Genomic DNA, 21,497 nt, shown 5'->3' with positions numbered 1-21,497 from the left:
GATTTCTAAACAAGATTCTGAATGGTATTTGCCATCTTTCTCCCCCACTAGAAGTTAGGACATTAATCCTATTTCGATCTGACTAAGAGATGCTGTTTTAAGACTGCAACCTTTGAAGTTCCCTGCTCTTTGAAACAAAAGCTTGAGTGCTCACACACATGCCTGGAAATCCCTAATGCACCTTCCTCGGGGAAGGCACATCAGGGCAAAAATGAGCTGCAAGAAGGATGGTCTTCTGACCAGAGAGCCTGGTCTCTGTCAGCGAGTGGGCAGGTATCCCATGATCCGCTACATCGTATATTTTCAGAACAGCAAAACAACTCACCCTGCACTGAACAGTAACTAAAGCTCATTATCTTTGGCAATCACAGACGAGCTGCAGAATGGAAGGAAAAACAGTGTCCAGAACTGTCTTCCAAAGCAGTGACGGATTTATAGCAGCCAAGGACACCTACAGCAGCACTCAACATACAAATACCACCACAAGAATTTTCTTAGAGCAAGGAAGGGAGGCACAGAAGGCATTCTGGAGACCAAATAAGGGCAGCAGATGTGGCTAACAGGCAAGCGAGAGCCAAGATGAGGTGTTAGGTTTGTCATGACAGCTCACCTTGAAGTCAGAGAGAGAGGCCATCAGTTCATCCAGTTCTCGGGTGGCTGATGAGGCAGATATACGAGTCTGCTGCTGGCTGGCCGTGACCCGCTGGGGGCTGCTCACCTCGCCTTGGCTCACAGTGATTGCAGGGCTGCCAAGAGAAGAGAGAGCCTTTGAACAGAGTTGCCCAGGGTGGCAGTCCCCCAGGCCCCAGAACAAGGACGGTGCAGCGTGTTTCAATGGCACTGACCACCACGCCAGCCCTCCCCACGCCCAGCTTCTGCAACACACACAGGTCTTGCCTCTGCTGAGCGCAGTGTGAGCGCGCACAAACACCATCCGTTATGGAATGGACTATGCCCAAGCATTCATTCTGTCAGATGGTGGGTTTCTACAGCAGCAATAAATCTGAGTTTGAGCCTCTAGTAACATGAGTCATTATGTATCTTTCATCCAGCAACAGCTTCAGGAGATAAAGAGCACCAGCATCCTCACGTTCCTGCTGCATTTCCACTCTTCAGACAAATCAGCTCTTCTGCTCCTCCCTCTCCTGAAGTATCCGTCCCTACACTATTCACTATTTCCACCCCATCCATGCGGGCAGTCACCAAAGAACTACTCACACTGGACTGGGCACAGAGCTCTCCAGCTCGTCCAGCAGGCTCTCCACACTGGGACGCACATCTTCGATCCCACGTCCACCGTTTCGCTTTGGCTTTTCTTTTGTAGGGGGAGCAGCCTTCCCTCCCACAGAGCTGCTGCCTTCTGGGATAACATAGTGAGGTCCGGTTGCGCTGGTCAATGATGGGCTTCTGCCGGCTTCGTCTTTACAAAGAAGAAAAGCAGCAAAAAAAAAAAAAAAAAAAAAAAAAAAAAAAAAAAGATTTAGGCATTTAGATCCCCAAGTCCATAAATGCACATAAGTCAGAAGCGGGAGCAATAGGCTGTCTGGAAAGACCTTGTCAATTTTGAGGATATAGAGAGCTAAATAGGACAAGGTCCTTAGTAACCTAACTTTCAAAGTTGCCTCTAACTTAATTTCAAGGCGGCCCTGCCTCAAGCAGGATGCTAGACCAGAGTATTCAAGAGACTCCATCCAAACTAAATGATTCTATAATTGGGGTGAAAGATTTCAAGTAAGCGTGCTGAAGGGAGAAAAAAAAAAAAAAACACAGACTAACATTTTAGGAATAAAACTATCTACAAAGCTAATACCAGATGTCTTTCTACTCCTTACCTGCTGGGAAGCCACTGGGGGGATTGTGCTGAACAGCATTCAGTTCCAGGAGAAGCCTGTCCAGTTCTGAGAGATTGCTGCCCAGCGAGGAGCTTGTCATCGTGGGAGATGGTTCTGCAGACTTCTGCTTGTTGGGAAAACTAAAGATAAAAGGGTAGTGTGAAACTGAGGAGTCCCTTCTACTGCGAGACACAGCAGGAGGATGGAGGAACACTTAAAGATTCAGAGTCTTCACATGTACTGTGTTTTTTGGTTTCTTCTATTTTTTTTTTAAACTGATGTCTTCCTGATGTCTCATGGAAAGAAGATGCTTACTGTGGAAACTCATTACCAACACAGCTGCTGCTCAGCTGCATCTTCAGCTTGCTTGGCCTCACCTTCTGCTGCCAGTTACAAAGAAACAGCAGCAGCAGGGCAAGGCCTCAGATTTTAGGACTGCATTGCACAGCCCTCTAGCAAAGAGTTAAGAAGCTACTGATTCGAGACAGCACAGCAGCAGAACTGCTAGCTGGCATGCAGGAAAATGGCTCGTTTCTGCTGACCTCACATGATGCGGGGAAAACCTCTCCCTGAAGCAGGGGCATGCACAGCCAGCACAGGCAGGAGAAAGAAGGAACCAAAGTACAAACCTCAACCTATCAACTACAGCCAAAAGCAGCAGGTTATGTGGCAGCCTCCTGCAGCACACAAGGTCTATCCAAAAAGCGTTTTATTTGAGCAGTTCTCATCAATTTATAAGAAGGTAATTTACAATCATTTTCCACAGGGTTAAAGACAGGAGTCTGTAAAGAAATGTAACCAAGCACAGCTGTGGAACACTGGCTGTAATTACTGCTTATCCTACAGAAAAAGCAGTAGCTACCCTTGCCCACACACAATGCAGAACTATTTCACAGCAAACCTTTGCAACAATGCAGTGATTTCAGGCACTGTAAAAATAGCCTGTCATCACTGGGAAGGCAATAATCTCCTAGTTTTACAAATGGACAACTTGCAATGCTGTGATGATTCTTACTGTATTAAAAGAGAGTTTCTAAATCCAAAACAAGAGCTTCCATCTTGAGCACACTGCCAGATTATGCTCAGAAGGTTAATATGCAACAGGCTTTAGGACTCCGCTACCATAAGACCAGTAAGTTATGAAATTCGACTGGGCCAGTTATTATCTTTCCTTCAGGCTGTAGACAAGGTTCCCAGAGGAAGCCTGAGGAGAGACTCCTCCATCTGCTCACAAGCTACAATTCACACCAGAAGCAGGCATGTCAGAGCCTTGTGCCACCAGAGCTAGGGCTGTAATCACCTTGGGTTTGTACTAGTTGCACAAGACCCTCAGCACCCAGAAAACTGCAACAACTGCCTCCACTTGCCCATCACTGGACGTGCTTGTCAGCACCTTTACCCACAACTAGTTCTAGTGGAAAGCAACTTCCTGCTCTGCAGAAAGAGCTGGGCAGGGCTGGAGTACATAATGTCAGAGAAATGCTGGTCTGCACACACAGTGAAAAGGTGCCCAGGACGGAGTGCCCTGCGTGGGGAGGCTGCAGGTAGAGCACCGAGGCTGCTGCTCTCTCATCCCTGCCTCAGCACAAAGGCCAGGCCCAGCATGCAGGTGGGACCCTTCCAGCCTTTCAGTCTAAGGAGGGCTGCAATCATCATTTTGGTTACAATCTAGTTATCTATAAGTCTGTAGTTCTGAGATGGAATTTCTAAATCATCACAAGAAATTCAAATTTACTCAAAAATTCAAATAATTCCACATCTTGTTAGTCCACAGCTAAGTGACTTCCCTAAGATAACAGGCCCAACGGCCATCACCCTGCCTCAGGAACTACTTAGAGGCTGCTTAACAGGAGGGGGAATTTGTCCTTTGTTTCCGCATCGTATTTTTTGCAATGCTTGAACCAAACCATGTTCTGATAGGTCCAAGCACCTGTTCTACGGCTGAGGAGACAGAAGGCCTAGGTCAGTACGTGAATGAGTATAAAGCCATAGCAGTGTCTGAAAAGGGAAGTTCTCAAACACAGAGCCATAAGAAACAGAACGGACACAGGAGGCATAACATGCCCAAGGAACACACTACTTGTTCTGATTTACAGAAAACTGCTCGAGTGATAGCACCGTGCTCATACGATTCAGAGCTGTCGCTTAATGGGGGCAAGATACCTGTAGACGTGTTCCTCTTCACCGGCACGGGAGGAAGGAGAGCTGAGCCCGTCCCTGGGAACGGAGGCGCTGGAGCTTTTGGCACTAGAGCTGTATATAGGAGACTGGGACTGGGGCTGCAGAAACAAGATTTGTATCAGAAACAGAGAACAGAGGCCGCATTGCAACCACACATGGATAAGACACGGTCAAAGTCCAGAAGCAAGAAAATTCTACTTAGCCAACCCCAACCTCCACCAAATGAGCTACTCCAGGAACAAGTGTCCTCCACTTGCTTCAGATTTGCCTATGAGTCTATGCTGGAAACCCCCAGCGTGCTTTCCACAGGACAGATGACTAACACTAATCTCAACGCACTACCATTTTTGCTGGAACAACGATGATGGGTTTCAAATTATATTTTGCTACTTGCTTAATCCAGTCAGACTTTCCTCCCCCCAATCACTAATACCCCAGGCCTCTCCCATTCCCTTACTCTATCTGTAGCAAACTTATCCTCACTTTTTGCTATTCCCTCCCCTTGCTTCCCTGTCAGATCTGTGCCAACACAAGCAGGGACCTCCCCAATCTCCACGAGACACCCACACATTCACTCACTTGCTGGTGGACGTATCTGGACGCGTTGGGCTGCCACTGGTCTAAGGGGTCAATCACGGTGCCATTGAGTGCTTCGCTAGAAGGTGGCGGTGGCACCGGGGGCGGCACGGAGATCTCCTGGTATGTGTGGTTTCCAGTTGGATAGGAGTAAGGCGTTTCCTCCACTAGGAACACTGGTCGTTTGGATATGTGTGAAGTGGTAGACTCCAGGTCTGCTAGTAAGGCATCTGTAAAAAAGCAAAAGAAAAATAAAATGAAGATCCTGTCCGACAGCTTTTTCTTCTTCTCATTCTGAATACCCCTATCAGAAGATTTCTGGGAAGAGTTTTCACCTAGAGTGATCTACTAAATGTTCCGTAAAACAGAAGGGCAGGTCTCAATGAGTTAACAACACAGCTAGTACAAAGAAAACGCCATGAGACAACAAAGCAGCCAGGAAAACTGTGTCAATCTCAGATTTTTGTCTTAACTGGAAAACAGCCCAACTCCAAGGACCTTTGCAGTCTCCCTGCAGAAGAGGAGCTTAGAAGAAACCTGCCCTGAGATCGACTCACAACAGGATATTGACACAGAGTAATTACAGGGCCCACATAATCACAGAGTCATTTAATGTGGCCCCAGGCACTGCTTTCTGCAGGAAACAAGATCCCGGGAGGGGTTTTCTCCAGAGTTTAAGCAAGCGCGAGAAGCATGCAACGTTCAGATCGGTCCATCGGTGTGGCAGAAAGCCTCCGTGCTCCAACTTTCCTAAGCAAACTCCATCTCAGGACATCACACAAACAGTTAACTAGATCTCAGAGCCTGCCAGGTAAACGCAATTTCTTCTCCTGGAAATAATTCTCAGCTTGCTGGGTGGAGACCGCTCACAAATTCCTGAAGAGAAGAACTTCCACCAGCTAGAAATGCCCATGCTCGTGCCAGGCAGAGGGATGCACGTCACAGGGTTAGCCCCTCTCAGAAATCTTAACCATTCTTGTTCAAACACTGCACAAGACAAAGCATTCCCCCCTTATTTGGACTTTTTCCTGGCAGTTCTCCTTTGCCCATCCCAAACCCTGCACTCCACAGCTGTGACTCACAAGCCAATCCCAAATTGCTGGGTCTTCTGAGCTGCAAACCCACCACAAGGAGCCTACTGCAGTGCCCACTGGCGGAGGCTCCAATGGGCTATTGCAGGTCTGCATCGTGCTTGTTTGCAAAGGGAGCCTCGCTGGCCAGGTGCCGGCTCTGCCTCGGAGCAGCAGGCTCCAGCACACCCCTCTTTAAGGCTATTAGAGCCATTTTGCTGGGGACATCAGCGCTCTCCATTACCAGAGAATCAAGACGTACCTGGCAGGATCCATCAGAGATACAGAGCTTGGCCAGAAAGCAGTAATGCAACCTTGGCAGAACTAGGAGAGCCCCTTACCCTCTGCCCTCCATTGCAGACCTGACTGTTTTGGGGCAATTAGGAGGAGCTACCTGTTTCCTCCCCCGACAGCAGAAAACCCAGTTTCAGGTCCAAAGCCTCAGCCTGCAAGCACAGCACCCCACGAGGTGACAACGAGCTAGAGTTATCAGATGGTACCAAAATAGCCATCAAGCAAGTGCTTGGGGAGCAGGCGGCTTCCCGGAGGGCAGGCACCTGCCGGCCCAAAGCCACTTCCTGAGCACAGCAGCCCACAGCAGCCAACACACTTAGCAGCCTTCAAGAAAATATATTAAAGGGTCAGACAGAGGACGACATGTTTGCATTACAAAATGAGAAAGGTGCTGCTTTTGTATTTGCTCTCTTCCATAGACGAAGGCATATTAAAGTAAAGTAAAAGTGGTCCTTGCCCTCAGAGAGCCAAGCACGGGCATTAGCAAATTGGATACTGTTAAATTAACATTATAAACCTTTCTTTTAGCCAAAAAGGTGCTACAGATTATTTAGCCACAGGCATCTTCCTCTAGGGGCCAAGGCATCCCAGAGGCAGACCCCCTGGAGGTACTCAAGCTTTCTGCAGCTGGGGAAGCCACGGTCTAATCTTCTTTTTGAGCAGCAGGCTGGCTGCAGGTGGCAGGGCCAAGGCACGTACCTCCACAGAGCCGCCGAGCAGCCGCGTCCCTCCGAGAGCACAGGTCCCCATGCGGGAGGGCTCGCGCACGCCACCTCCAGAACCGGAGCTTTGGTTCTGGCGCCCACACGCCAACGGCCAAAGCAAATCGAGTTCCCCTAGGAAGCAGAAATCCCCACGCGGGTGCGAAGGGGAACCCAGCTGATCTTTCTGCCACCCACCCCCACGCGTCAGGGCGGATGGAGGAGCCATCTCACCGCAGCAGTCACCTTCGTGGCTCTCCTTGCTGAATGAGCGACCAGGCAGAAATCCGCTGCTTGCTGCTAAGGGCGTAAAACTGAGTTTGGCCGGACTCGCCAGCTCCCTCTTGCAGGGCTGCGGAGGAGGAGGAGGAAGAGGAGGAGGAAGGTGCCTGGAAATCACAGGCACGCTCTGCACCCGGGTCGCGAAGGAGTTAAGGAGAAGACGTTACAGTTTAATGATTAACTTCCCCCATGCCCTCCCCCTTCCTGACTTGAGCAAACAAGGCTGAGCTGAGGAACAGGAAGCCGAGGGAGGAGAAAAGGCTGCGCACGAATCGCTCGCTCAAAACTGCCCTTCGACTTTACAGCAGGCACCAGCCCACGCGACAGGGCCACGCATCAGCAGCGCAGGGACAGCACGGCAGCGCCCGGGTCGCGCATAGCCAAGAGGAGGGAAGCTCCTTCCCTGCTCCTGCCTCCAGCCACGCTCACCTCGCCCAGCTCTGCACTCTGAGGTTGCCAGGTTAGGGGGATGGAGCCCATCAGAGTGTCCTGTAAAAGCACCAGAGCAGCCATGAGAGGGGCAGGGGTGAGGAGAGCCTGCGGGCCTGGCACTTGCTTAATGCACCCCATCTTGGGGAACGCGAGAGGGAAGTTCCTCCAACCCACTGAGCCCCGAGGGCCCAACGCTGGCTGGGAGGCCAGGGCAAGGAGCCAGCGGGTCAGATACATCGACCCGAACCAGCAAGATCTGCATTTTGCTTTCCACCTGGCATTCATCCCAAGAGGCCCCAAAGCACTTGAGATCCACTTAGGATCCATGCACCTTTCCAATGCTACCAAAAGACAACGTGAACTAAGGAAAGGGGAGTAAGAAGGGAGTCTTATTTAGGGGAAAAGCAGGCCTGCTGCTCTCTGCTTTACTCCCCAAAGGGCAGTTCAAGCTTGCCGGACTGCAGTGCAGACGGGTCTTCAACGGACAAGTACTCCCACGACAGGAGACTCCTCGCAGAGCAGGAGCAAAGGGCCGATCGATTCCTTGGCTAATGAAGTGCTCCCTCCCACGGCACCGCTGAGGCGGCCGCACTGTGGAGGTGAGTCCCTCAGCTACTGTCTCCACCAGGCACACAGGTTCACACAACCACCAGCCATCAGAGGGCACCACTTCATCTCCACACGGCCCAAGAGCTGGTACTTGACAGCGGGTGCACGTTCGGCCACAACTCACACACGGCTTCTTCACCTCTCCAGGCTCAGGAGCTGGCCCCTGTTTTGGGGGCCAATGTTGACTCCACTTCTCCCAAGCCAGCACCTCTGCAGCAGCATCCCAGGGGTATCACACACAATCCTGGGACTGCCACATGCTGCAGATGCCTCTTCTGCCCCTGCCCACTTCTACTGCTGTCTCGAATACCCTCCAAAACCCTGCAGGCTACAGGAGCTGCTCTAGGAGACTCCCAAGGTCAAGAGAGGATCAGAGATCCATTTATGTAGGGAATAGATTAAATCATCTCGTAGCAATAAAGTAAAACAGGTAAATAGTGTTAAACTATATCTTCAAGTCGTTGTTCCTCCACAGGATAAACCCTCCTTTTTTCATTCCCCAGGAAGTGACTAACCCAACACACTTCTCAAGGCAGCTTCAATGTGTCAACACACACGCACCTAAACATGGTGCCCTAACACTGTCTAGCCTAAACAGACCTAAATAAAGCATGAACAAGGCTCAGTTTCCCCAAAAGCACAGGCTATGTCTATACAAATGTGTATTTTCCACTCTGTTAATATCGGGGTGTGAAAGGAAGAGGGACATTTGCTCTCACACCACCAACCCATACAGCTCTCCTTGGTGTCACCACGATACCACAGTCAGGCGCCGACACAGCCCCAACTCATCGCTCGCCCTACTGCGCAGCACGGCGTAAATCCAGCATCCTTGAGCTTCTGCTTTTCCAATCCCCCAGCAGCTCCGCGACACACCAGGAATAGGTCGGAGTGGCACTTAATACCAACCATACTGCTTCGAGGTGGCTTCCAGCACCTGCCAAACCCCTGCAAGTTATTTAGGCAACTTGAGGCCACAACTCTCAGCTGCAGAAACAGGGGAGGGAAGGAAAGGGAGGACATCGTGTTGAACTGCTCAGAAAGATCCCTTACCAGGAGGATCAGCAAGCTGCAAGAACGAAAGATCACCTTAGGGTAAGTCACATTACTCCTACCAGCGCAGCCTGAGCTGGTAAATCCTCTCCCGAGTTCCATATCGCGCATTCCTGCGTGCGCGCGGTGGAACCGTTCCCGCAGGCCGGGGCTCCGGCGCAGCCTCCCTCGCCATCGCGGCGTGTCCGCACTCGCCGCCCCGCGGACGCGGCCTCCTGCGGCAGCAGCGGCTGCACACACAGCCGCGGGGCACATTCTTCAGCTTCCACATCCCAGGTTGGCCTGATAAGAGCGGTAATGCCAGACTAGGGAGCATGACACTGCTCCGAGGCGGAGAACAGGAATAGATAACACAGGGCCTCTTTCCACTGATGCACACATCAATCCCCTCTTTAATCCACTCCTCTTTTTTCTTCTATTTGCCTTTTAGTGAGCTAATTTACCCTATTAACACTGCCCAGTTACATTAAACTGCAATACAGTAAAAAACAAATAAATATATATTAAAAAACAGCTGACAGTAAAGGTGCTTGCAATCAAGCACTCACCTCATTGATTGTACTTTGTTCTCATCCAAAGTGTATTTGCAAATTACTTACTATTTTAGTGAAGCAAAAGAAGAGCTAATGGCCAACAGAAATCTGAATTTGCTTTCCTTTACTAAGGAGAATCCCTCCTAGTGCTGATTGCCCAGTGTAACGTCAGCCTGCAAGGAGGATGGCAACACAGAACATACTCTCAGCTTGAAGATGACAGCATTAGTGCCAGACAAAAAGAAAAACTGCAATTTCCAGATGCAGTACAGAGCTTTCAGAAACGAGGACGGGTGCTAAAGCTGTGCTGACGCAGCAGATCAGAGCATTATCAATACAGCAGCACACCATAAGGGTCTCAGGCTTTTATTTTTTTCTTTCCATCTATCTAGCACGCTGCCAGGGAGGAAACGGAAACGTAGCTGGCGCAAGATGCCTCAGACGCCTCAGATACCAGCCTTTCATTTTTAAGTGCACGAGACCACATCGGCACAACCATCAAGCCGCGTGCTGCCTGCTGCTCGGGTGGGACATCTGGAGCGCAAGTGACACTGGAGATCGGATCCTCCTCCAGACCAGCCTCAGTCACAGCAGCCCGTCTCCTCCCAGCATCTCTCTTGCCACATGTCCCTGCCATTCCAGAACGTGCACGGCGTAATAAGGATGAGGTATCTGAGCAGAGACTTGCAGTATTTCCTCTAATGCAACTGCAGAGAACTGGTGTCTGCACTCCTCGTTTCCCCTCCATGCATACTCAAATAATTAGAACTGCTACAGGCTCTTTGATCCGGGCACAGAGGCTCAGCAAATAGGAAGCAAAAAGACCATGAGGACAGATCTAAAGGAGGACATGGACATTATATGATAATCATCTGTATCTCGTCATAAGACAGAAAATGCAGTCCTCTATTTGCAAACCGACACACCATTCTCCAGCGACATTTTCTTTGCAGCTAGGGAACACATCTGGGTGCAGATGTTCCCTTTTTGCTGTCCCCCTAAAAGGATGAGCAGGGCTGCATCTCCAGAGCTGAACTCTGGGGCCTCAGGCTCATCCGGGCGGCCCTTCTTACAGTCTCTGAATCCAAACTTTGGAAACGTCATCCGATCCAAACGAGTCTCGTCTCCCCCACCTCCGGGAGCAAACACAAGTTCAGCTCACACACAGGGAGACCGCTCAGGGCGGTAACCCAATCCCTGGCAAGACAGTTTTACATTGTGAGTAACTGCAGAGGAATGGGGAGCTCGGGTATATTTATCCTATTAAACAGCCTTTCGAAAGGAACGTTTGCAATACTCTGAAAGAGCTTGATCTGAAAGAATTGTTGTAGCCTTGCTACAGGGCTTCGAGTCTGAGCCTGGGAGGAATGGGGAGCCCTTCCCCAAAGGGGGACACTGACCACAGGAATCCCCTTTTTTTTTTTACCCACATGAGCTTGCTTTTTCTCAGCAAAAATGAGATAGAAATAGAAAAACTTGGAACAAACTCATGAATGCGGGCACTACCTTGGCGACAGAAGAAGCTTAAAATCAGGTTTCTAAGCCATTATATTCTAATCAATGCATTTAAATAGGGAAAAGGAAAGAAAAAAAAAAGAAAAAGAACAGACTCTATAAAAGCAGTAAAATCCAAGGACTGCAGTCAAATCAAGACCTGGAAGATTGGAAGTGTGAAGAGATGCAGTTAAAGCCCTGAAGATGGCTGGTTCGCATATACAGAAAACATGCAAAATGGCTTGGCCTGCTATCCAAAGCATCTTGAGAAGGAGCCACTGTTCAGTTTTCCAAAATCTAACCAATATGTCGAGAAGGCGATCGGAGTGCACGATACACAACAGCGAGCTCACGGCTCGCCGGCGAGGCAGGGATTGTTACTTAACGCGTAGAAAAATCCAAGGCACAAAGATAAACAATTTGCCAGACCCAGCAACCAGTACAGGAGCACCAGTACAGGGCAGCCACTGGTATTTTTACTTCACATTGTCTAGACTTGCCTGGAGGAAGTTCAGATGACACAGTTAAAAAAAAAAAATCTCTATATATATTTCTTTAAATGTATTCTAATAACTGCTGTTTATTCAAGGCCTTCATATTTTCTCATTACCAAAATGTTTGTGTAAGCCTTGCTCTGTGCCACAGATCCGTTACTTAGTAAGAGTGTCCAGCCCAGCATCATAGTGGTCATCGCCCGCTCCGACTGAAGACCTTTGTGCACGGTTCCCTGAAGTTCCTCTGTTCCCTGCCTCTAACAGTGCCCTTGGATAAGCCTGAGCACACACTTGTAGCATGAATTTCCCGAGCTGTGTGGCTGCTCCAGGAGAGCCTGCCAGCCGCGGTAGCCAGCTGCTGTTATTTGTAGCCACCCCAGGCTGTTTGCAAACTCACCTGGGGGCCACCACCTCGGACCACGTCTGCTCCGCAGCTCCTATGGGGCAGCCAAGCCAGGTGGTTTCACCCAGCAGTGCAGCCGACGGGCCCGGCCCTGGCAACTATCAGCGAGTGCCTAAACAAAGACACGACACTGGATTCCAACACGTGGTCTGGGCCATCAGGGGCCGCAGTGACCGTGGCTTCCTGTCCCAACCACCAAGACCCACGCTGCAGATTTTATTCCAGGACTTGTGGCCAACAAACTGGTTATAAGCAACATGCACCACTGCCACCCCCAGCAGAGGGCTGCAGGGGAGAGTTTAAACACAGCCAGCTTGAGAATCTCAGCAACTGCTTTATCTCCGTTCACTGCATATTTCGGGATTTGGGGGATGAAGCCCAAGCCTTGCGAGTGCTCTGGCTGCAGCAGGGCTGATGTTCACACATGCTGCTGCAAGGGAACGGCCTGGGGGTCTCCTTGCTCCCAGGACAGACTTGCACGACTCCTGGTCCATGCTCTGGCCATCGTCAGCCCTGAGGCAATTCATCTTAGCAAATAATTATTCCTTTTAGATAGGAATTCACTAATTCATCTAAATTTGCCAGCTAAAACATCTGCTTCAGAGAGAAAATACCATACCATTACCTCCAATAATGAGAAAGGGATACAAACTGGGAAAACAAGCCCCCTCGTGCCATTAATTGAAAGAATATACACCTTCCTATTTGAATCTCCTCATTAATCTCTCAGATGCAGAGCAGAATAGCTTTGGCCTGAGAACAGATCAGCAGAACCTGAAATGCTCTTAATCCCTGGAGATGTCCCTCACTGCCAGCAGCCACCTCTGCAGGCCCTTACGCTGAGATTTCGCCCTGTCTCCGTGTCTCAAAATTATGATATCTAGTCCAGGACTGTATATGTAGGATATAGCTCCTGGGGCTTACACAGCTAGTCCGTGCCACTGTTAGCTTTTGACACAGCCTACTCCTTACCAGACAGCTTAGAAGGGAAACCAACCGGGTCACCAGCCAGAGCAGTGACCCACACAGCACTTCTGAGGGCAGGGGGCTGGGTGCAGAGCAGCTCAGAAAAGGCGAGAGTCACTGCAAGGCCGCCCTGAAACTGGCCCCATCAATCCCTTTCCAGTGAATGCAGACACGGGCCGAACCCCTGGGGGGGACCTCGGTGCCGGTGCATTTGTCAGCAGGCTGGCAGGGCTGTGCTGTGAACCACAACCCTCTTCCTCGAGTTCGCACCCCCCAACCCTCATTGGGTTTGATGCAACAGGCTGGGAAATCCTTCAGCATCGACTCCGCTCAGGTGGCCCAGTCAGCAGGAAGGTATCCTGATGCCACTGGGCCCACAGCACAGGTACAACCGCCCCAGAGGTCCGAGCCTGCACTCTTGATGGAACAGCTTGAACCCCCAGCAGTCTCCAGCCTGCAGACCAAGTCTGCAAGGGAACCACAAAATTATTTTCCTACCAGATCAAATGTTTTCCACTTAGCTTTTGAACACTAAGTTAGACCCAAGCGCAAACAGGCTGAGAGAAACCACCCACCACCTAGAAGAGAGAAACACAGAGTCTTCCTGCCTTCCTCCAGCTTCTCAGCAGAGCCCTCATCTCCTTGCTGCCATCTCAAAATAGCTCATGAGGCTGGTTCACACCATCTTTATCATCTGCGGACTCTTGGAAGTCGTTTTTGCCCCACACGCTGAGACACAAATACAACTTATTCTCAAGACTTTTTAAACGCTTGAAAATGCTAAGCTGACACTGAAAGGGGCCCAGAGCAAATGCAAACATGCTGAGATTAAAGTCATCCAGTCTCACCAGGCACGTAACCATTGCCTAGAGGGCCCGGGAACGCTAAGTGTTTGGTGAGCATCCTCACACTGGAACCAATTCGAGATCCGAGCACCATCTCCCTTCAGAAGGGATGTACTTGATGCTCCAGAAAAAAAAAAAAAAAAAAAAAAAAAAAAAAAAAAAGTGGACATAAGGTTACCAGACTGGTATCCAAGGAGATACATGACTTTGTTTTTCCAATATGTCATTGGAACAGAACTTGTTTCAATTGAAAGGGCACCAAACCAAGCACAGCCTTTTCAAGTCCTTCACAGTAGCCTCAGCACCCACTCCATCGGCCCGGACAACAGTGTCCCGCCGGCTCCGTGCATTTCAGAAGGATGACACACAGTGCGGCCACGCAGCCCAGCTCAAGTCGGCCGCTGCATTTTTCATGCATTGCTTCCAGAGATGAATCCTGGTCTCTGAGTCTGCTCCCACCCAGCGCTGCGTGTCCTCCTGTTTATTGCTTATTTGCAGAAAGAGAGAGGAAGGGGCATTTCGTGTCTTGCAGCACATCCTTGTCTTTAGCATGGCCGTCTCCACATTTCAAGGGAAAAGAGGCATCTTGTATTTATTTCTCTCTGTTTAAATTTATAGTCCCAGGCAGCAAACTCAGCTCATACCAGGAAAAAAAACATCCTATACGGAGACCTGGTGCCTTAACAAACTGAATTTGTGTTCCAACTTACTAGACAAATAAACACGTTTAGTTTTGCAGCTACCAAAGACCCTGGGAACGTACAATCCCCAACTACGCAAGACTCGAATGCCTCCGCAGAGCGGCTCAGATTAGCCCACAGTTATGTGGAGCTAAAGGAGAAAAAAATCCCATGCAGAGTTCCTTCCCATGTAGATTCACCGCCCTCAACGCGAGTCCCGAACAACAGGAAACGATTACCAAACATGGGTAAGTTTGGTCAAAAAAACCTCTCCCACTGTTCTGTGAACAATCTTTGGGATGGAGTCAGGGAAAGCTTGGACAGAGTTTGCAAGTCACAGCTCAGGCACATCCTGTGACAGAGTAAACACACAAGCAGCGTCAGATCTAATCTCATCACTTGCACCGTATTTAAGAGCACAAAGGTAGGTTCTGGTTTATGGAATAAGGAAGTTAGAGATCGCACAAGCAAAGTTTCTGATACGCAAAACGCCCGGTTCACACAGACCTCTTTGCAGACTGGGACCTCTGGTGATTCAGACAGGGGTGACTTAAGGGCTTGTGTCCTCTGCCAATTGTCCCACCCAGAAGTTGCAGCCCTCTCAGCTGACATGGAAGCCATTTCCGGCCACGTTTTTCAGTCGTAGCAGTTACTATCTCTACACTTTAAACCCGAACCTCCCTGTAGGCCATTTTGCATCAATATCAGTGTATCTGGCTGAGAACGGCAGCACCTCTGGACAGCGATGCTTCAGCCACTGCACCTGAAGTCCAGCAAGGATCACAACTCCCTGCCGTAATCTTCACACCCCCTGAGAGCAAGAAAAACCACCAGCATTTCAGAAATGGAGAAGTGATGCACAGCAATGAAGAGAACAGCCCAACTCAACATAGCAAGTCCAGACTAAATTAGAAAGCAAGTCCCAGACCTTCACTAAAAATACTGATGTTGGAATTTCTCAGTCTGAAGCTGCAAACTGCTGTGGGCTCCACCTGCCACCAAGCCCTCAGCCACAGACCTCTCCCGTAGGGAGCAAATAAGCTGGCGTTTCTACGGGCAGCTATAGTTAGTCCTGCGAAGGATCAGGAGGAGCAACACCGCACAAATTAGAGAGTCTCCATCTCCCCCCCTTTATGTCAGCTACCAAATTGGAAACAGCTTTGCTCTCCAAGGAGGGCAAGCACAGCCACCAAGAGCCCTCTCCAAGAGTGGCCCTTCTTGTGCAAGATCTATTTCTGATTGCTGCCGGGGAACAAACAGATCTTCAGGCATTTCCAGGAAGCCCCAGACAAAGACACCAGCAAACGGCCAGCGCTGACCTAACCGCCTCCAAAAGCAGAAGGACAGAGGCTCAGCTCAGACGCAGCAACACCCAGCCTGGAGACGAGTGAAACAGCACCCAGGCTGAGGCTGGCGTGGGCAGCAGATGGGAACGCGCGGATTTGTTTAACACAAGTCACAAAATAGATAATACCTCCTCGTTCCAGAGCTGGGCTGGATTTCAGCTGACATCTTGGGTCAAACATAAAAAACATATTAAAAACAACAACAAAAAATCTTTTGTCATCACGCATGTGCTATTCTGCTTAGTCCTCCATCTCCTGTTACACATGCGAAAGAACAAGTAGCCTCCCAGCACGCAGGCCAAAGAACTTCCATTTGCTGCTGGCTTCTCTCAAAGTTTCTAGAAACTGGAATCAACATTCAAAAAAAAATTATTCTTCTCTGCCAGAACAAAAGGAAAAAAGAGTAATGAAAACCAAACATGCTGCTTGAAACTAAAGTGACCCCTCAGGGACAACTTCCCAGGACCAAGGCCTCTGATGAACACACCACCTCCCTCGTATTCCTACAGGAAGAGGGGCTCAGCCAAGTCGGCTATCGGAGGAACCAGACCCTTCCTGCTCCCTTGGCATATGGCTGCTCCACAAACACTAGGCTCCCGTTTCACAAACATCCAACAAATCCAGCACAAAGGAGAGTGCCATTAAGCACAGATTAACACTAGCGCAAGGAGTCCAAGGACAGGTTTGGAACAGCAGGATGCAGGACACTAGATATCAAACCACAGCTCTGGTTTAACAAGATACTTCTGGTTCAAGATACTTATAGTTCTTTGGGCGATCAGTCAAGCAAATGCTCACAAGAAGGTGTGCCAGCTGCCAAACTCTGCATCCTCCACCCACCTCCACCAAGGCAGGTATCTCAGGTTGATGCTGTATAACTGTTATCTAATCAAAAGTTGCCCTCCCAGCTGCAGGGTAAAGTTCACTTTACCGTATATCACTTCTTCCTCAGCAGCAGGTACAGCTGCTGGGGGGAAAACAAAACCCCATCTCTTTCCTTCCTGCAGACTGGTAGAGGAAAGTAAACTCAGGTAAGAAAGTAAACTCTTCAGCGATCTGTCCTCAAATATTCCCAGAAATAGACACAAAAATGTGCAAACTACATGGATTGGAAAGAGTGGGACACACTCCTCATGTGTGTGTCCTCCGTGTGGCTCTGTCCCAGACTAAGGGGCTCAGAGGGAGCTGCTCGTGCAGGGGTGCTGGGCACCCTGGGGCTGCCAAGCATCATGCCATGTGGCCGCTCAAACGAGGGTGGCCCAGGGCATTTTTTAAGCCCCGGGTGGACTCTATTTAGTCAAGATTTGCATAGCAGTGGGCAGTCAGATCTGACTTGAACTGCAAACTGGAATAAGCAACATTAAAGCGACAATGTGTGTGTGGTGGCGATTTTTTTTTTCCTGTGCGTGCTCTAAGTAGTGACTTAAAGCCATAAGCAGTGGCAAATTAAAGCGGTTTGAGCACGAAGCAGTGGCTGCTAAATCCCCACAGCTACTGATGTGCAGAGCCCTCAGGACATTTCACAGGACACCTCGGGCTGGATGCTGAGCATTTCCCACCCGCAGCCTGCACCTCGGGAACGGCTGATCCCGCCTTCCTAGGGGAAAGCACCACATTACACAAGGCTTGACATGGGAGCAGACCACAAGGCTCCCCTGGACACTCAGCCATCCAGAGCTAGGGATAGAGCCTCACGTGATGCAGAAAACCAAATTAACACCTCGCCACTGCCAAAAATGGAGAGGTTTGACTCCCTCTTTCACACATGCTGGTTCTAGCTCTTGCAAGACCCCCTCCACGATCAAGTTTAACAGAGTATACTCCCAGAGGGGAAAAGTGTTTTCTTCTGTGCAAGGGATGCTCCACAGGAAAAGGAGAGCGTCGAGAGGGAACAGGTACCTGCAAAGAGCCAAAACAGAAGCAGAAAAGCGGTAAGAGACAAGTGAGAGCAAAGCACGGCGCCAGGTAAACCATCATCTCACTTCTGCACACTGAATACTGCAGTCGCCAGCAAGATTGCCAAAGGTCAGCGTGATCCTACCCACCTGTAGGTGTAAAATGGGCTTGGCCACAGTCAGACACTCTCAGAAGCTGCTCACTAAGTCAATCATTCGCCTTTTGAAAGCTAAAAGAAGCAGGAGAGCCTGTGAACCCTATAACCAAGAAAGGGAAGGGCAAGATTTGCATGGTTATACAGGAATAGACATGAAATCTACAGGGGAAAAAATAGCATCATTTAAACAGTGGAAACCCTATCCAAGCAGCATAAACAAATCTGAATATAGACCCTTCCAGGCAGGCTGCCAATTGCAAAATATGAGGCACGCATAAAGATGATGAAATGAAGGACAGAAGTACTAGGATAAATCATAAATTCATTAAAAACATTAAAAGCACAAATTTTGCCCCTGAGACATAGAGTCCACTCCAGCAAAGGGAAGGGGCCAGCAACGCAGAAGGTGGACACCAAAGGGCCACTGCAATCGGATCCTTGTTTAGTACAGTCTTATCAGGACATCCCTACCGTGAAGGCTCCCACGTGGGATGGCAGGGTGCAAACCTGACAGATTTTAGTCCTTGAAGAGAAGAGTTTTCAGAAACTCCTGCAACTTTCGCTTAGCAAGTAATCAACATACGTCCCAAAAGCTGAAAATGCAGAGAAAGTCCAAAAGATGTAAAGCTATCCTTAAAAACAAAATATTTGAAGTCTGAAAAGCCTGTACCTGAAAGCAAAAAAAGGCCCAGCAAATCTCATCCTGGTATTAAAAATGCTAAATAAAAGGTTAGGATATTAACATACAAATTAAGAAAAATTGGTAAGGTTTGCTGGCTGGACCTGCCAACTACTTCCGCGGGGTTTCATTTCCCTTTTCTAAACAGAGGAATGTTTCTCAAATGTGGCATGTGGTTACTCAGCTTTTTAAAAATCTAATTACTAAAAAAACCCACAGTCAAAATGGTGGATTCTCCTTTTTAAAAGGTTTTTATTTCTATAAGGGTTCTCTACAACAGAGAGTGGGAGCCGACTTGGACACTGCACCAAACTCCCTGGGATTTGCCCAAAAGTGTAGGTCACCATCAGGCCCCAGCTTCACACCCAGTGCTGCACAGAGCATGGCGGGGGGAAACAACAACACAACATTTAACATTTTTCCGTCATGTGGATCTTAGTACTACTTATAACTATAATAGGTATAAAGTTTCAAAATGAAGCTTTCGGTCTGATGGGTGTTTGATTAAAACTTAAAGATAACCCTGGTAATTGCAGTCAGTGAGAGAGCAACATCTTTTAAAGTTCCTCCCTAAAAGCCATCAGAATGCAAGAGGCAAGAGGCACATGCCTTTGAAGTTAATTAAAATAGCCTCTTAGTACTTTAACGGCCGCTTCTGGGAATGAAAGGAGGAGAGAGCTGCAGAAATGAATGTGGGAACTGTTCCCCTTCGGCTGCTTCGGGAGAAGATGGGAATGGCACTTGCCGAGGGCTCCACAGCCCCAGAGATTTGGGGGGAAGTTCAACGTTGCAGATGGCTCAAGCAGCACCACGACTGAGGCCCACAGAAAAAGGAAATTGTTAAAGCCAGATAGAAAAAAATATATACATATATATAATCGGAATACATGGTAGCCACTGAAAGGAGAAGAATTGGAGAATCCAGGTGAAGTTTTCTTATCCCTTCGGACTTCCAGGAAGAAGATGACCCATAATCCTACCTATCAGCTGGGTCACCTGCAAGAGAAATTATTAAGATTTTTCTTTACTGAGAACAATACTAATAAAGAGCTGAAATGCACAACTTCTTCCTCTTGCTGTCCTGCACAGCAGTTGCTATTCCGTTATTAGACATTGCCAAAGGCAGGATTTGTGCTTCACAAAAACTATTTGAAGGCACAGAGCAACTCCTAGTACTGTCCTTAAAAAATTATATATATATATACACACATATATATATAGAGGCACGCACACAGAGTCATGGCGGGCAGCAATATTACAAAGATCCAGAAAATAGATCTTACAGGATTCCCTCCTTGCAGTGTCAAATTTTAAATCTCTCTAGATATAAAAGGGGTCCCTGGAAAGTTGTTGAGAATTAACAACTGGAAGCAGGAAGGTTAACTTATCTTTAGCTGTGTTTTGAGACGTAGACAAATTACTTATCTATAAGTAGAACAAATTGGAGAAACACTCCAGTCTACCAACCAACTGGAGTTTTACTCACAACAGGTCTCAGGGCCACAATGAATTGCAAAATAAATAAATAAATAAATAAATAAATAAGCAAGGAGAAAAGAGATTTTGAGAGGTAAAAGATGAGTAAGAGAGACCAATCTCCACTGCTGACCAAAAATGGAAATGCCAGCAATACGTAAATAGAAGCAGCATGAGAAAAAAAAACCCTGCATAGGTGCATGAAATAAATCCTTCCTCAAATTATTTTCTGAAAAAGGGGTTTCTGCAAGATCTCTGACTGTTCCCCACCAGTCCAACCAGGAAATAAGTCAGGAATCATCTGAGCAAACAGGAGCACCTTGCCCTAATGCCAGAGGTCAGAAGTGTCAGGACCAAGTTCCTCCACTCGGGTAGAGCAGAAAATCGATTCTTTTCCCTATACAGTATCTAGACACCCACACACTTCGTAGGGACATGGGCATCCTCACGTCACCATCGTCCCGTTAGCGTTGGACACTTCAAAATGAATCTGATCCACTTACAAAACCTATCGGGGCTCAAAGAGCCTGGACAGACCGAGGCTCGTCCAGGCCGGATTGCTTGTGTAATAAACGTACAAAAACATCGTCCCAAATGCAAGAAGGCCCCTTGTTGAGGGCAATCCCTGCTCCTACCTCGGCAGCAACCCTGAGCTTAACTGCTTAAAGTGCTGGAAAACAGGCTGCTCCTCCCCATCCCCTTCCTTCCCCGCCGCTCCCAAAACCCAGAGAATTAGACAAGGGCCGTTTCTGCCAAGCAAGCGCCGCATGCACGGCATTCCAGCGCATTAAAACAATTACTGCGAGGCCGGCCAAGAATTACACAGAGCTTCCTCGCCTCGCGGGCCCCTCGCCTCCGCCCTGCGCGGCGGGAGGACGCGACGCCGGGACCCAGCGCCCCGGCCACGGCCCCCTGCGCCCTGCAGACGCGGGAGGACCCGCATCGTGTCTCACAGCGGCCCAAGCGGCCACACGCGCAGTTTCCTCCCTCGCGTTTGGTGGCGCTCAACGAGTTGAGCCCACGTCCAACCCTTGGGGGACGTCAGGAAGAAGCCAAGAGGTTCCTGGCCCGACACGAGTGACAAAATCTTAGCGACAAAGTCGCAGCAGCCTCTGCAGAGCCGCTCGCCCACCCGCAGCACTGCGTCAGCCACCAAGAAGGGACTTCATGACGTGGCTGAAATGGCATGCGGCCTCCTGCCCCCGCGCACGGGCTCCACGCGATCCCAGTTTGCGGCCCTGCGGAGCCGCTCCAGCCGGGATCCCATCACGCGGCCCCGCGGAGCTGCTCCAGCCGGGATCCCGGCTCGCTGCAGGGCCACAGCACCAGAGGGAGAGCTGCGGGTCCGAGTGCTGCATCCCAGCACCCCGCTTATGGGGCCACCTCTGCCCCGAAGGGATGACTTGATAGTGGTGACCAGCCCCAGGACGGGGCAGCTGCCTGGGGCTTTCCCACTTCCAGCCTTCCTTGCCCGCTCCCAGACAAGCGGCCCGACCAC

General features: G+C 49.4%; 1 protein-coding gene across 2 annotated transcripts in view; it reads right to left on the bottom strand.

Moving 5' to 3' along the window:
* PXN (paxillin) overlaps window positions 1-21,497 on the bottom strand; it is a 39,277-nt gene that overhangs the window by 12,484 nt on the left and 5,296 nt on the right. For both annotated transcript variants that reach the window (XM_088532401.1, XM_088532400.1), the window contains exons 2-6: window positions 4,593-4,819; window positions 3,996-4,111; window positions 1,833-1,972; window positions 1,219-1,420; window positions 611-746 (exon numbers count right to left, since the gene is read on the bottom strand). In XM_088532401.1, the coding sequence (XP_088388527.1) occupies window positions 611-746; window positions 1,219-1,420; window positions 1,833-1,972; window positions 3,996-4,111; window positions 4,593-4,819 (821 nt within the window). The remainder of the gene's footprint in view (window positions 1-610; window positions 747-1,218; window positions 1,421-1,832; window positions 1,973-3,995; window positions 4,112-4,592; window positions 4,820-21,497) is intronic.

Source organism: Tinamus guttatus, unplaced genomic scaffold (genome assembly GCF_059628265.1).
Source record: "Tinamus guttatus ecotype Peru unplaced genomic scaffold, ASM5962826v1 Tinamus_guttatus_pri_ptg000459l, whole genome shotgun sequence".
In the NCBI taxonomy this organism is placed as follows: Eukaryota; Metazoa; Chordata; class Aves; order Tinamiformes; family Tinamidae; genus Tinamus; species Tinamus guttatus.
This window is presented reverse-complemented; position numbering and strand designations above follow the sequence as displayed.